A 17,458-nucleotide genomic window follows, 5' to 3' on the forward strand; every position below is an offset into this window, starting at 1 on the left:
ACATCACCGTTGCCTCAACCTCCCTCCAGGCCACATGAGGCACCAGTCCCAGGACCTCAGACAGGTACAGGAAGTGAACTAGAAAGGGCAACAGAGTCAATGTTTTAGGTTTTGCAGGCTCTGTGGTCTGTGTTGCAACTACTTGGCTCTGCCTTTGTAGAGGAATAAATAATCCCTAAATGTTTTTCCACATTTATGACTATGAATTCTCAGTTCTTTAACTCAGCTTGCCTTGGTCTCAGTCTAACTTTCTATCAATAATATGGTCATTCCTGAGTTGCAGGTATTTTTATTCCAAGGGCCAAATATGTTCCAATGAGCTAATGAATATGAAAATGCTTTGAAATGCCTCAAGTTCTTTGCAAATAAGCAGGCCTACCGAAGCACCTAAGAGCAGAACTTATGATTTTATATTTATATTTCAGGAATATTCTGGGTACCATTCACTGGGTGAGACTACCTAAGCTGCTTTTAAAGAACTGGGTTTCAAAAAATGCTCAGTTTAAAAAGTCCTTAAGGGATGTTGAAGCCAGAAGAAATTAATATGGTCTCGCCCTTTCTCCTGAACCTTAAAGACTTTAATGTGAAGTAGAAAATCTCTTCTCAATGTGAAATAGAAAATCCTGTACTCCCTATTTCATCCTGTTTGTCTATATAGTGGCCTCTTAGGCCAGAAAACAGCATTAGTCAGATGCCTCCTAGTTAATCCCAGGGTATGTCCCCTTCAAACAGCTGTAAAATGCTGCATTATTGCTGAGCTACACAAAAATAACCTATCCATCCTTAAGAGAATCTTCATAACCCACAATGTTCTAATGTGCCTAAGAGTGGTAAAGTCCCTATAAATGACTGCCATCAAGTATACCCATTATATTTCTAGTTATGAAGTACAGGCTACAATTGAGGGTCCAGCTCCTTCATGAAATCTACTTCACTTCATGATTACCACAACTCTGTGAAGTAAGCACCTTTAATCAGCACTTTATAGATGGTGGAAATAAGGGTCAAAGAATTTAGGATCCTCACCCACATCACACAGGTGGAAAGTGATGGAATTGAGATCCTAGTATTTTCTCTGGAACTCAAGCTCTTCCCACATTATTGCCAATGACTTCACCTGTACTCAGCATTCATTATTTTCCTAGGCTTCTTGTATTTACAAAGAAAAGGTGCAATCTGCAAAGGGGCACACCTTGGACAATTTCTACCTCACTTGTGATCCTCCCAAACTGAAAAGAAAAATGAATTGCATCATCTTGATCAGATGAACATCATGAAGGTTGAGCCAAGAGCTAAGCCAGTCTCAGAAGATATAAATATGGGGTATAGTTTTTCTATAGAGGAAGTATAATGCTTTTGTAATAAGTATAAAAGAAAAAGGAAACATTCATTTTTCTAAAAAAGGAACAAGTTTGGAGGGAAATATTGTAGCTGTTCACCAAACCTGCCTTCCCTTCCAGGGCATTCTGCTAACAGACTTGTCCCAGCCTCCCCTGAAGTTAGAAATTGTCATTGACTGAGCCCTGGCCAGTGGAATGTGAGAAAGAGTGAGAGTTGAGTCCATAAAACTCAGAGGCTTGAAATCCTCCAGGCTCTTTCCTCTTAAAGCATAGAAGCACATCAACCTTGGAAACCAGGTGTGAGTATGAGAAAACCTTGACATGGAGGGCTCCCAAGCCCATACATCACCTCACAACACAGCCATCCACAGATCAAAACTTCACATGGGGAAAAAAATAAACTTCTGTGTTAAACTCCCCAATCTGAAGGACTTAGTCTGTTGTAGCAGCTATTACCCTAACTAATTCAGTGAATAATTTGATACAAATTGAAGAGGTCACGATGAATATCTAACTCATTCCAGTTAAGAATGTCAACAGCTATTATTTGAATCATTATGGAAATTACAAGTACAGAGGGAAGTTAGTAAAAGTGATGTGAGCTAGTACAATAAAGCATAGATTTTTAAGACTTTTTTTTTTAACAAACCTTAGTTCTTCCTGGGTTAAAACCTACAGATAAAATATTAGGCGATTGAAATTTGTCATTCCTAATATTGTGGACATATTTGGTTAAACAAAATATATTGTTAAAATTAATTTCACCCGTTCCTTTTTACTTTTTAAATGAAGCTACTAGAACATTTAAAATTATATTTGTAGCCTGCATTATATATCTACAGGAAAGTGTTACTGTAGATCATGCAAATGTCAGATTTTTCTACCCAACTATCAATATACATTGAGTATCTGTATGTGGTAGTTAGGGCTTTACTCGGCTTCTGACAAGCACTTTATATCAAATTCTTGGATAGGTCATTTATCCCCTCTGGACCTTTCTTTTTTCACATAAAAGATGAGAGATTTGGACCTTTCATGCTTTGTAGGTAGGTCATGCCCAGCCCTGTGATTTTAAGTTAGCAGACCCTGATGTTATGGTTTAAATTAAAAAACAGTAGGATCCCAACACTTACTTTGTTCACAACTTGTGCCCTGGACCAGTCTTCCCTGCTGGCCAATTTGTGCCTGGCCTTTAGCCCTTGTTCGTGGGCCACATTCATCTTTTGGACTTGCCCCAGAGTGCTGCTCCTGTAGGAACCTCTGGCTTCCCTCCTCTATTCACATTCAACGAGTTATGTCATTTTTTTTTATTTTAATCATTGTTCAAGTACATTTTTCTCCCCCCTACTCCCATTCCAGCCCACCCACCCAACCCTCCCCCCTTCCCCCCATTACCCCCCACCCCTAGTTTTTGTCCATGTGTCCTCCAAATTTGTTCCTGTAATCCCTACCCATTCCCCCCTGGAATTCCCTCTTCTCTCCCCTGAGTTATGTCATTTACAGCCATTTCAGTACACACCTGATCCAGTGAAAGCTCTTGGCACACCCCCGTAGAGTCAGTGCACTGGCAGCGTCTCCTCAGTCCTGCTGCACAGACCCAGCCTATCTTTCCATCTTCAAAGACCTTAGACCCAATTAAGCCAGGCAGACACAGGAAGCTGAGCTCTATCAAAAGAGACTCTAGTAATCTCTGAAGCCCATGATGAAGGCTGTCATTTTAAATACCTTCCTTCTTCCAAAGTTCATTTGAAAGAAGCACTCTGAGGAAATGTTCACTTCCTTAAAATATCAAGCAACTAAAAACCAAAAAATGACCAGATTTTTCTGCAGACACACTGCAAAGTATACAAATAAAATTCTGCAAAGTGTACAAATAAATATTATGATGAATATTATTAAATTTAATTCTAAATCAGGATGCCATGAGTGCTTTGGTTCTCAATGGTTTTCATAAAATATCTGTTCAGTGAACACTAAGAAGTAGTCTTTCAACAGTGTTCTGGAAAGAGGATCAAGGCAACTGGTAGTGAAGTGAGTTTTCAGCAATGTTCTGATCACATTCTCATAGAAACAGGATTCCTCAGAGGTACCATGGTCATTGTCATGGTGAGATCTTTCAACCTGTCTGTGTTTGAAGATGGTGCTTGAGCCTCTCTGTGCACCTAGCTGATTGCCCAGACCTGGGCCACCTGAGGAACTAAGCTATTGATTGAGTCAGATGTGTTCTATGGTCCATTCCCATGAGGAGGGGCTGGAGAATGTAGCTCCATGACCTGCCTGTAATGGAGGGATAGGTGCCCAAACAGAGAGTAGGAAATTAATGAGTCAGCTCCTACTAAGCTATTAATACTTTACTACTTCATTACCAATTCTCACAGAAAACTTAGTTTTACAGAGAAGCAAACAGAAGCTTAGAGAACCTGACTGTTTTGCCCAAAGCCCATAGCTTCCAAGTTTCTAAGCTAGGATTCAAACCCAGGTCAGTGTGACCCCAAGACCCAGATTAGAGATGGGGCTCTCAGATTACACATCCACTCTATATCCTTGAGCTAGAAAGATAGGAAACATGTCCAAAGACAAATGAGAACTAGATCAGCCTGTTCAAGAGACGATGGAAATGTTCTTATGATCTATGCTGTCCAATATGGGATCCATGAGCCACAAACAGCTCTCAGATACTTGATGTGTGGCTAATGCAACTGAGAATCTGAATTTTTAATTATATTTAATTTGAATCAAGTCACCATAGAATGTCAATATTGGCACAGTAAGAGACATTTTATATGAAAAACATTAAAAAACAGAATGGTTACAACAGTCTGGTGTGGTCAAAACAGCTTACTAAAGATAGGCTCCAGTCAGGCCCTTGATATGTTAGGATTTAAACAAGACCCTTTCTGGTTCAGGCATGACCATCTTCCCTACAAAATTTGGTTCAGTCAAGGGCCCCAGAAATCAACAGAGGTCCCTACCAAAATTTGGTTCAGTCAAGGGCCCCAGAAGTCCCCAGAGTCCACAGATGAAGAAATCGAGAATGTGCCTCCCAGGCCCTTATTCTTTATATGATGAGCTCTTGTTTATTCCTCCCATTGCCCTCCTGTATCATTTCCTGTCCCCCCTTTCACTGGCCCTCATGCCCTACTCCTACCAACACCAGCAGCATGTGCTGGGCTTGTACTCTTTTTAAAAACCTGGACACCTTTTCTACCTGTCAACTGAGTCATTTCCTCTCTTGCAGTCACTTCTAATGTGCTTTATTGTTCTACACTCATCATTCTGCAAGAGACATTTCTTAATAACAGTGAGCAATGATACTCACGGAGATCACATCACCTCCCTAAAACACAATTCCAACAACAGGGAACAGAAGCCCTCCACCACTGCTGGCCCCATGTGTAGCTGAACCCAGCATCATGGAGCTGGTCACCATATCGTATCTGACTCTATTCTTTCCCATACCAAAGGTGATGACTAGGATCCCTAACACTGTATTTCTCTTGACTTTGAATTATCTTTTCTGAAGCTCCTGTGGGAAAAGAATACAGAGGTAGAAACATATCTGAATAGTCCCCTGGGATCTCCACCTTTGAGTTTCTTAGATACTTGTCCTAAATGTCCTTAAAGTCTCTCTGGGTTAGAGAAATTCCAAGGATAAAAAAAAAAACATGGCATCCAGCTCTTCCTTAGCCATAACCAGAGAAAACAGCAGCCACTGCCCAGAGTGCAGCTGTCAGTTACCTGGTTCAGTGCAGTTCTTGCTGCTTCGAAGTTCTGTGTCTTCTGAAGTCAGGGTTTCATTCACCTGCATTAACTTCCTCCCCACTGTCCACTGTCTGTCTTCCCCTATGAGATCCATGAAGTCAAGGTCTGAGGAGAAAAAGATAATAACCACACATCACTAATTAACCTTTACCAATCTGGGTGCCCAGTGTCTTAATGAGCCATCAGGGGCTCAATCCTGCCTATACCCCCTTAGGCCTTACCATTGTACTTCTGGCTTCTGGATCCTACTGGGCCCAACAGAAGCAGCTCTCAGCCAATAACTGGTAGGAAGTAGTTCCTTAATGCCTCACTATTCCAGTGGGATGACTTTGAGGTATGTATTTTAAACTGGATTCCAGAGTTTTCTTGACTGGGATTCCACAGTAGTGGTTTACAGTGTAACTCTCATGATAAAGCACACTTTATTGGCTATTGTCCTTCCCTGTCTTAATTCCCCACTCCATAAAACATGCTAGGAAATATTTAACAACCAATTCTGTTGGGGATAAAGTCTTCATTTGTAGCCACTGGCCAATTTCTGTGATGTAAATAGTCCCATCATGGTCTATTTCAAGCTACCAACATTGCCTCACTGAACATGAATTCAGGGAGAGATGGGCACACTTTGATCCACTAAGTCAGTATGACTGGCTCCAGCCCACCAGTATCTACTCTCCTACCAGTATTTCCTTGAACCACCTCCCCAAAAACCTACCTGCAACTGACCACTTTATCAGGATCTGCTTCTGGAGGGTTACCCAAGCTAAGACACCATTTTGACATCCAATAGCCTAGGCCTTGAATGCCACATAGCGAGATTTCCATAAACAAGAGATGAAGGCATGAATGAGGAAAAGTAGAATATGTGAAGGGGATAAGCATGTAACAGTACTGAAGTCTCTAACAGAGATGACTGTGGAGAAGGAAATGCCAGGAAAAAGAACAGAGACTGAAGAGTACATGAGAGGGGAGAGTACAGTATGTTCTCTGGTAAGGACATGTTGATTTTGAAGTGTCTGTAGAGCACTGAAAGTGGGGTATGCTCCCTATGAAAATGTGGGTTCAGACACCTCAGGGGACAGGAAGCATCAGGACAGTCATAAACAAACAGGGAACAGTATAAGACATGTATTAATAGGGCCTTCTAGAGAAAGAGGGGAAAGGATAAAAGAGAAGGGAATGGAACAAGAAATCATGGGGAACTCCACATTCCTTCAGAAATAAAATAGAATAAAAATTCACCAAAGGTTCATGAAAGGAAGAAAAAGAGCAAGGAAAATTGTATCACTGAAAGTGAACAGAGAATCCCAAAGAGAAAGAGTGGCCATTAAACAGCCTTGGCAACTATGGACAAATCAAGGACAAAGGCAAGTGAATGACAAAGCTGTATGTCAGGGGGTCACTGGAAGGTGGAAACAAGCAAAGATGACTCTTTCTAGCAGCTTGGCACAAAACAAAGATATGACATGAGATAATGGCAACCTCTTGAATATCCAGACTTGCTGTGATCAGTAAATGGATTTTTTTTTTTAGAAAATGGATTTAAGTATAAGACAAGGGCCTAATTCATGGGCTCAGGGGCTTTCACAAAAGGCTGGAGGGTGCACCCAATCCAGCTCCATCAATGTGGTGTTCTGAAATGGTCAATGAAAAGCGAAAGGTCATCATACCCATTCCCCTATTTCCATAGTGATTCACAGTTTCCTAAATAATTTCACCTTCATTATTGGTTTTGAACTTCATGACATCACTTGGGAAAGAAAGTAGAGTACAAACATTGTCTACTTTGTCCACTATTGCTCCTCCATCACCCGGTGATTGCTGGCTCAGAGTAGATGTTCAGTAAGCACACATTAAAATAACTATTCCTTTTTTGTGGATGAGTAAAATGAGACTCATAGCAGTTTTTGAAAATTACAATGCTTGTAGACATCTCACCTAAACCAACAGGACACAAAAACTATCAGCCACTCAGGCACTGCAGTCTCCCTCAGTCAAAGAGAAACTGCTCTCAGATGTAAAATTATCAGGATAGCTAATTAAAACTCATGTATGTTGGCCAGGGACAGACTTGAGATATTTTCTAAAAAAAAAAAGACTGTGGAGCTTAACTATAATAAACAAGAACTTTAGACTCTGAAACATAACACCTACATAGTAACTACATATATCAATTTAGCAAAAATTGTGAGGATAATACCAAATATAATTCAAGGGTAAAGCAGGCATTTCTGTAGGTTGGTTAACCTGAATGGTTAATTCTTACGATTAAGACTGGTGACAAGCAGAGAAAAAAATTTCAAAAACTCATGAAGAAACAATAAGATCAGTGGCCTTAAAATCCAACAAGCAGCCCTAAAATGTGAATGTAATACCATACTACCGTAAAAAAAAATTCTGAAAGTGTGGAGAAAGACATCCCATTTGTCTCAGACCTGGTTTTTGCAGAATCAGTCTCTGAGACAAGGATTCAAGCACACGTGGTTTATATGGGATGAGGGGAGAAGGCGATCCAGAAATAGAAAGATGGGACAGGGAAAGGAAGTCAGCCAATAGAGTACATTTCAAGCAAGTTGCCAGGATGAATCAACTATAGCTTGGCCCCTCTGGAAATCTATGGGTGCCAATGTAGACATGCATCTCAGACACCCAATGGGTGAGGAAGCTTGGATATTTATCTACCTACTCCTAGCCTGCCATTGGTTGAAGGCTGTTCCCAAGGGACACTAATTCTCTGGCACTTACAACCTGCCACATGTTCAAGGGAGGTTTTGGTGCTCAGAAAAAGGCCTTGGACAATGAGATACAGGTGCAAAATGCTGAACAGTGCCAGTGTACACTGAATAGGTAAGAACAGAATGATGTGGGCAGGGAGGGCACCCAAGGCATCTGCTAGCCTGTGTGAGATTCAAGGATAGAGTTGTGCTATGGACCAACAGACTGGCCAATCTGCTGTTCTCATAATCTGGGTCAAAGAAAAGTGCTTTGTGACACAGCGATGCAAAGATTTATAAAGAGGCAAGAGTGTCGCTTCCAATGACTTCCAAAATTCTTTCCCAAGCCAAGTTTCCATGGTTCTATAATTGTGAAAGAAAAGCTGATACCAATTAAGAGATGTATAAATAAAGCCAGCTATTGTAGCAGAAAATTAGAAGATTTTTTTTACATAATGATCAAATATCTTCTGGAATTAGAGACTATTGAAGCAGCACCTCTGGATTCCAACATCTACAAACTTATGTCAACAAAAATGTATTTACCATTGACCACTAATGCAGAGATCAGGGTCTGAGAAAATGAGAATGATGAAAGTAAAGCACTGCATTCACTTCCCACTGAGGACCAAATGTGACAATCCCATATTACATTTCATTTGTCCTCACAAAATTCCTGGTGAGCTAAGAAGAAGCAGTTGGTTCTGGGGTCAACTTACCTTTAGTGTAAATAAGTGAGAATGGATTTACCTAAGATCAGAACCATCCACAGCCACATCAACTCCATTTAATAGTTTTGCCGTGGCTACCATTTACTCAGTGTGTATTTATGTGCCAAGAGTTTTCCTTTCTTTACCATGTTTAATTGTACAACAGTATTATTTTGAACTATTAGTTCCAAACTGAAACACAAAGTTTAAATATGACTCAACCCAGATCACACAGGGAGCAAAAATGGACAGGATGGAATTTGAGCCTAGGTCTGGTAGATCCTGGAGAGGACTGAATTCCTCTGGTTGCACTATTCAGCTATAGTAAGACAGATCAACAATGCAGCCTGCACCTTATAATAATAGGTTAGGGATGAAGACAGTCTTACTGGATTTATTTTCAAGGACGATGTTTTCTCAGAAACTATTAGGAACAGCATGAGGCATGAGCATCACCCCAGGAAAACATCACAAAGAAAAAAGAAAATGGTTCTGAAATACCACTGGATGCATAATGCTCCACTGAGTGTGGATTTCCTAGAAACTAAGCTCGTCCCATTAGTCATGACATGGAAGGAACAAAAAGGATTTGAAGAGATGGCCACACTTGTTTTTTTCAGTGCTCTCTTCTCATCATCTCTGGCTTCTCTGGACTTCTCTGCTATGGCAGAGACTGCTCCACAAAGCTATACTTGAGCAATGTTAACAAAAACACTTGGCCTCTGTCCACTGCATTCTTGGCTCCTCATCTGCCAGGCCCTGGAAGTATGTGTTGGCCTAATTAGTCAGAGGATGGGGTGGGGACATGAAGAGGGAGACAGCGGGCTCACATGTCCCATGTCACATGCTGGTGAGCCGAGGTAACATGTGTGCATGGCTACAGGCTCTGAGGGACCAGGGGTGTGGGCACAAGTGGGTTGTGGAGATAACACCTGGTGCCTGCTGGAAAGGGAAGTTTTCAACTGGAGACTCAAGCCACAGGCACTAAGGAAGGAAAGAAAGTGGAGGCTGGGTGCCAAGTTTCCATTACAGAGCTGTGTGCTCACCCTCTCCTGCTTGTGCTCCCACTTTCTCTCGCTTTCTCTCTTTTGCTTTCTTTCTCTTTCTTGCACTCTCTCTCTCATTCTCCACCCTCACACCCAATTCCCTTCTTCCTCCCTGTGACTGGGGCTTGGATAGCCCCAAGGTTTCTGGCCCCAAGATTTCTGACCCCAAGAATGTATTTCCTTGGATGACCCAGGTCCCAGTCCTCATCCTAGGACTAACACACTTTCTCCTCTGTGAACTCTTGTCCCACAGGGCTTCCACCTTCTCAAATACAGGTCCCAGACCCAGCAGAGAGGTGGGGCTTGCCTGTTCTCTGAAGAGGGGATTAACTTCTTCACACACATGTACAGACAGCTGATGAGCAGATTTGCTGCAGTGTCATCATAATTACCTTGCATGACCCTGATGTCTGTGCCAAGCAGCCTTCCCGCACTGTCCACCCCATGCTCTCCCAGGGACTTTTGGCCATCTTACTGCTATTTCTGATGGGGTTAAGTGACTGATCTGGGACTCAAACCCAGATCTGACTCTAAAGCCCAGGTATGCATGTCCCACCTTGCTTCAGAGCTCTAGGAGCCCAGGGAAAGTGGCCTCATGGGGTCAGCAGGCTTACTTTGAGAGGTCGTCTTAACTCCCCTCCCTGAGAACTGGAATTGTGCATTTCTTCTTGAAACCTGGGATGGAGAGCTCTGCCCCTCTCAGAGTGGCAGAGACAACAGCCTCCCCCACCACAGCTTCCATTCCCCCTCCCCCATTTGCAGATGAGGAATCTAAGTCTTGTAATGCCTAATGCAACACACTTAACACCACAAGAGACAAGAGCCAGTAACAGCAGTGACTAACTTTGGCTCAGGCAGGCTCAGCACACCAAGGCTATAAATACTCAGCCCTGTGGTTTACACAGCTGTCTCCACTCTGCACCCTGGTCATCACCCTGGAGTCAGTGGTCAAGCCTTCTGCACACTCAATGACATTGGCAAATCTGCCTCCCCTGCACCATTGTCCCAACATCCCCCTTCCTGACCACACGCTGGAGTCTCAAGAAAGTGGTTCTCAGCCTGGTGGTTCTGCCTACAGGTGGGTGAAAATGGGGAGCAAGGGAGGCACTGGCTTTCTGTATTTGCATTTTCACATATATTTTCCAGCTGAAACAAGAGCATCCCTGACCCTCTGCATTGCTCTTGGTCCTGGAAAAGGAACACAAACTGTATAGGCTGCATGTAAGCTTTCCAAACCCACCAGGAAAGGAGGAAGCCAGAGGCTAAATGGTCTTTGCGTGGGTTCCCCTCCACTGCCTCAAAGCTCCAGAAGGACAGAGAAAAGCAGATCTAGAGAACTTGTAGCTGCAGAGGCCATGGAACTCATTGTAATTTTCTCTTCTCTCTAACTATTTGTACACCCTGTTCAGTGGGTAAAGGATTGACTCTGAGACCCCACTGGGCTAGGCCAAGTTCTCCCTCTCATGCATTCCAACTCAGGGATGGCAACCACAGCAAGCAGCTTTCATGCTGAATTTATACATTATCCCAGTGTTAAAGCACACATCTCAGTCTTCAAGGGAAATACCTGTTAAAAGGTGAGGTTTTTCAGTCCCTCAGGTGGGGCTCCCTTTCACTCAGAGGAGAAGAGGGACAAGTAACTCTAAGCCAGAGCCACATGCCCCACTGCAGTGGTACTTCCTTCTGCTGGTGCCCTGGCCTCCAGAGGTCTCTTGCTCAGTGTCCCCTAGCAGCAGCAGGAGCATCTCCTGGGGCTGATTAAAAATGCAGATCCCAGGTCTGGTGTAGCCTTAATCTGCATGGGATACACTGGAGTCTTGAGATCCCTAGGGCCAGTCCTGCTGGAAGGACACACAAAGGGAGGCTACCTGGCCCAAGAAATGACCCCTGCCTGTTGTTGCTGGGAGGAGGGATGTGGAGAGAGTAGGGGCACACATGGAGAAAGAGGGGATGGGGACCACACACGTGTGGTATTCAGTGTCCTGAAACCAGAGACACTGGCCCTGGCCCCATTACCGATCTATTTATACACCCAACCATGGAGAAAGAAAAGCTCTACTACCTCACTACGCCCCTACCCCCAAGTCCCTGCTGCTGCTGCTGCTGTTGCTACCACCACTTTCCCTCCTGACGCAGACCCCTACACAGTCCCCAGAGGCTGGGCGAGCCCCTGCAAGACTGTCCTGGAAAACAAGGGACTGCCCACAGCTCCGAACCCAAAAGTGTGAGCCAAGAGTCCGAACTGGTCCCAAATGCAAATCTTGCCATGGTTATTGGGCAAAACAAGGCAGGTCTAGTTGTGATACTGAGGAAAAAGTAGGGGGATTCACATAGACTCTGGCTGCTTCCTCCAGGCAGCCTTCCCAGACTCCCCAGGAGCTCCCAGATCACAAACTTCAAGAGAAGGAGCACATATCACAGACAGAATAACACAGACTGACTCTCATTACATCAGTCCTCCCCACCCCCTACCAGGTTGTAAGCTCTAGGAGGACCCAGCCCGCTTGTGGTTTTCTCTTCACTGTGTTTCCCTGGCCTGAAACTCTGTGGGTGCTCTAGACCCATGGTGTCATAGAATTTTACTAGAGCACAGGTGGCAAACACAAGGTTCACAGGCTGAATCCAGCCCTCTACTTTGTTTTATCTGGCCTGGCACCTTTTTTCTACCTGGTGGCAATGCTAAGCTGCTTGCTCCTAGTTAAAGAGTAGTTACATTTATACAGCCCTAAAATTACATTCAGCCCTTTGAAGGCAACCGCAAGGCTGATATGGCCCCTGGTGAATATGAGTTTGACACCCCTGCACTAGAGCCATAACCTGGGCATAACTGTGAAGTAATCAGGAGATCCCCAGGAAAACAGCTGAATCTCCATGGAAGATCCTCAGGTGATTAAACATCATCTTACAGGGGTTATGCCTCTTGACAGGGGGATTAAGTTTAAATGATAGGCCCAGGAATTTTAGTGGTAAACCGGAATCAGAATCCAGGTGTTCTGAGTTCCTGGCCCACACTGTTTGCATTACAACCTTACTGCTCAAAGGGTGGTCCCTGGACCAACCACATCAGCATCACCTGGGAGCTTGTCAGAAATGCAGAATTTAGGGCCCACCTCAGGCCCACTGCATGAGATTTCATTTTAACAAGCGCTCAAAGTGCCCACTAAAGTCTGAGAAGTTCTGCTACACCATACTAATGATTTATTCCTAATTCATTCACAGACACTGTGGGACTTCAAAATTCCCAGTACAGTGGTTAGTTTGATCTCTCCATCCTGAAGTCCAAAATGCAAGGACCCCTCAACATCCCCAGGTACCAGAACAACTCCTCACTGAGAACCATATAGCCACTAAGCACTCTCAGAGATGGTGCTTAGTTTTCACAGTGCTGTCTGGCCACCGTGAGACACTTCCTCATGTATCTACCTCAGTAGCTCCCTTTCCAAATTCCTTGAGAATGGCTTGAGAAGATCAGGCCCCAACAGCCTGTTTCAGAGCTCTCTCTTTTCAAAATGGCTCCATCTTTCATTGTCTCACTAAATAAAGCAAATGGGTTTGTTCTAAGGACCCCAGGAACTGACCCCAGGGTATGCTCCTCTCCTTAGAGCCTATCTTCCTCTTGATCTAGAAACATGTCAGGGTCTAAGTTAGCCCCAGTTCTTATTGGTGCTTCCTCTGCCCTTTGCTACACTAGCAAGGCTTACTTGTAACCTCTTTACCTCTTGCCTTTTCCCAGATTTCACAACCTGTAGTTGCTCAGAGCTCAGGCCTTGTCCTGCAAGTCATTCTGGACCAACCTCATCAGGGAGAAAGCAAGATGGCCCCTCTTCTCTCCTCTGGATTCTCTCTCCACCAATCAATCAACACCTCTCTCTTTTCTCTGTCTATCTCATGCACACAATATTCAACATTGGATTTCTTAACTTTCATGTGCTTGCCTATCACTTCAGGGACCTTACTAAAATATGGATTCTGTCTGATAAGTAGGCCTATGAAATTTGGTATTTCTAACAAGTTTCCAGTGGACACTATTGCTAGTCAAAACAACACTGTAAAAGTCTCCAGTACACATTTTTCAATAAAGGCACAGATGAACAAAATCATGCAAATGTGTACCCCAACCAAGTTGTGTTTCAGAAAGGAACCTGTATGTGTCCAAGGCTATGCATTCTGCAGTAGCCACAATGGAATAAATGCCTCTGGAAATAATGAGGATAACAATCTGACCTGTTGTAGGTTCCTTCTGGTAGGAAAAGAGGATGAAAGTGAGGGAGGCTTTCTTCTTTTTGTGCTGTAACTCTTCAGACCTACAGTTAACCCCCACTTAAAGTGGGTTCCCATTGGGTCTCACTGATTGTTACACAGCACTCAGGAGCAAACACTGAAGTATTTGCCCCTGACGCAGGGGAGTGTCATAAACCACATTTCTCAGGCAGCAGGGGTATTGCATCAGCCAACACCCTAATCATCCCACCTGCATTCAAAGGCAGGAAGCCATTCAGTTCCAAAAACCTGTGCTGGTGGCTATGCAATGGGCCTCGCAACAAAGACAGTTTTCAAGAAGTAATAAGCATGGACAGAACACAGAGATAGGGAGGAAAAGTGGGTCAGATAGCAATATGCATATCCACAACCCAATGGATATAATGTGGATTCTGGCTCCAAAACTGAAATTACCTTTTAGACAGCGGTAGCTAGTTTAAATTCTACTTGTCATGCTCTGTGGAGCTTTTTCTTCAGCTGTTGGACTCAACATTCAACCTGTCAAGGAAGTTTGGGAAATCAAAGGGAGACACAGGAGCTCCTGCAATGCTCCCCAAGACAACTTCCCACATTTTAAAAGGCAGAAAACCCCCAATACTATTGTGATACATCTAGATCTGTGACATCAAAAAGGACTTTCTGCAGTGATAGGAATGTCTAAGATGGCCCCTGTCCAATATGGTAGCCAGTGGCCAAATGTGGCTACTTTAAATGTGGCTAGTCCAAATGAGAAATATGATTTTTCACTTTGTGACTTTAATTAATGTAAATTTAAATAGCCATATGTGGGTGTGACTACACTAAGAATTGGACTAATCACATGAGTAGAATATCCCTGTTCCAAAGTCAAAAACCCAGGCAGAAACCACATTCTGTCAGAACAGTGCAGGAGCAATGGAAACAGAGGAAAGGCAATGGCCTTGAGGTAAAGGTGATCACATATTCTGATGAGACAAAAAAGAAGCTGGGCTTGCCTGATTTTTGTTCTCTCTTGGCATCCTTCTTTGGGAAGAAGGAAGACAGCCAGTGGTACTGGTGGAAGAGAGTGGGAAGGGTCATAGTCCTCAAGCCCTCTTAGACAAAGAGGAAAAGTAGCCTTTCTCTGACTTAGAAGTCCCCCCCTACCAGGCAGGACTTAAAGCAAAACTACTCAAGTTGGTCAAAAATCATGTGAGACCCATGTGGGAATGTAGCTGAGCTTATGGATCCATGCTCTCAGGTTTCGATTCCAACTCACAGATCCACCAGCAGGAAAGGGAAGATAGGGAAAGGCTGTTGCCCAAATGACCTTTGAAGCCACCACCTGAGAGAAAACCTCCTTTTCTCTAATCCTCAGTGAAGCCCTAACTCCATCCATCAAAGTCACTGCCAGCCAAGGTAGCTAAGTCCTTTAATGGGGAACCAGAAAGAAAAAAGAAAAGTGAAAGGTCTCTCCCATTGTTTGTAAAAATGAAGGAGGTAGGAAACAAGGAAGAGGAATTCAGCAAAAGGAAACACAGAGATTAAGAAGGGGTGATGGAGTAAGGGCTTTGGGAACAAAGTAGCATATGCATCTCTTCTGGAATCATGTACAAGTTGTTTCATGGCAGGAAAATGAGTGGATAGTGAAAGGGTAAATGGGCCACAGACATAGTGAATGGGGTAAGTATATGTCCCTCATGGTCAATACCAGAAATGTTGTGGTCCTTTCCTCAAGATCCCTTCCACTCTTGCAGTGCTGGGCCCCCATAATTTTATTTACTTATAAATATATTTTATTGATTATGCTATTACAGTTGTCCCATTATTTTCTTCCCTTTTATTTCCCTCTGCCCTGCGTCTCCCCTCCAACCAGCATCCCCCCCAACTTAGTTCATGTTCATGGGATGTACATATAAGTTTTTTGACTTCTTCATTTACTATATTATTCTTAACCTCCCCATCTATTTTGTACCTACAATTTATGCTTCTTATTTCCTGTACCTTTATCCTCCATTCTCCTCCCTCCCCCTTCCCACTGATAACTCTCCATGTGATCTCCATTTCTGTGATTCTGTTCCTGTTCTACTTGTTGGCTTAATGTTTTTTTCTTTAGGTTCAGTTGTTGATAGTTTTGAGTTTGTTGTCATTTTACTGTTCATTCTGATCTTCTTTTTCTTAGAAAGGTCCCTTTAACATTTCATATAATAAGGGATTGGTGATGATGAACTCCTTTAATTTGACCTTATCTGGGAAGCACTTTATCTGCCCTTCCATTCTGAATGATAGCTTTGCCAGATGGAGTAATATTGGACATAGATCCTTGCCTTTCATGACTTTAAATACTTCTTTCCAGCCCCTTCTTGCCTGCAAGGTTTCTTTTGAGAAATCAGTTGGTAGTCTTATGGGAGCTCCTTTGTAGGTACCTGTCTCCTTTTCTCTTGCTGCTTTTAAGATTCTCTCCTTATCTTGAATCTTGGGTAATGGAATTATGATGTGCTTTGGTGTGTGCTTCCTGGGGTCCAACTTCTTTGGGGCTCTCTGAGCTTCCTGGACTTCCTGGAAGTCTATTTACTTAGCCAGATTGGGGAAGTTTTCCTTCATTATGTTTTAAATTAGTTTTCAGTTCCTTGCTCTTCCTCTTCTCCTTCAGGCACCCCTATGCTTTGGATGTTGGAATGTTTAAAGTTGTGCCAGAGGTTCCTAAGCCTCTCCTCATTTTTCTGATTTCTTGCTTCTTCATTCTGTTCTGCTTGAATGTTTATTTATTCCTTCTGCTCCAAATCATTGATTTGAGTCCAGGCTTCCTTCCTTTCACTATTGGTTCCCTGAATATTTTTCTTTATTTCATTTTGCATAGCCCTCACTTTTCCCTCTATTTTGCAGCCATACGCAACCATTTCTGTTAGCATCCAGAATACCAGTGTTTTGAACTCTGTGCCTGATAGTTGGCTATCTCTTCATTATTTAGTTATTTAGTTAGTTATTATTTTTGGAGCTTTGCTCTGGAGCTTTGTTCTTTCATTTGGGCCATATTTTTTTTCTCTCAGTGTGCCTGTTATGTTGTAAAGGGCAGAGCCGTAGGTATTCACCAGGGCAGAGTAACCCAAGTAGCTGCATTGTGGTGCTATATGTGAGGGAGGCATCTGAGAGGGAACAATGCCTCTTGCTGGGATCTAGGCTAGCTTTCAGTCACTTCCTCTGCTACCCACAAGCAAATTGGGCCCTTCTGGTGCTGATTTCCAGATGGGTGGGGGTGTGCACATTCTAGGACCCTCTGGACCTCTCCAAAAAAACTCTCCCATGAGGATGGGAGTTTCTCCCACTGCCACAACCCACACAGGTTTTACAGACAGAGGTTTTGAGGCTTTATTTCACCATGCTGGAACCCTGGGTTGCTCGGTCTGTCTTGCTCCTTAGTTGTTCCTCCCGATTTATCTGTACACAAATGTGGGACCACCTAGTCTGCCAAATGCCACCTCACCCTCCCAGTCCTCTCTTCCCTGGCTGTCCATCTCCATCCCTCCTACTAGTCTCAATGAATATTCTTTAAGTCCTTGATTGTTGAACTTCCATACAGTTCAATTTTCTGGCCGTTCTTCTTATTTTTTGTTTTAAAATTTGTTGTTGTCCTTCTTTTGGTTGTGCAAGGCAGCAAAGTGTATCTA

The 17,458-nt window shown here is 43.3% G+C and overlaps 1 protein-coding gene across 1 annotated transcript in view; it reads right to left on the bottom strand.

The window, feature by feature from the left end:
• SLC24A3 (solute carrier family 24 member 3) overlaps positions 1 to 17,458 on the bottom strand; it is a 563,591-nt gene that overhangs the window by 477,355 nt on the left and 68,778 nt on the right. The window contains 1 exon segment of the mRNA XM_028523857.2: positions 5,079 to 5,207. Within this exon segment, the coding sequence (XP_028379658.2) occupies positions 5,079 to 5,207 (129 nt within the window).

This window comes from Phyllostomus discolor, chromosome 9 (genome assembly GCF_004126475.2).
Source record: "Phyllostomus discolor isolate MPI-MPIP mPhyDis1 chromosome 9, mPhyDis1.pri.v3, whole genome shotgun sequence".
NCBI classification, from domain to species: domain Eukaryota; kingdom Metazoa; phylum Chordata; class Mammalia; order Chiroptera; family Phyllostomidae; genus Phyllostomus; species Phyllostomus discolor.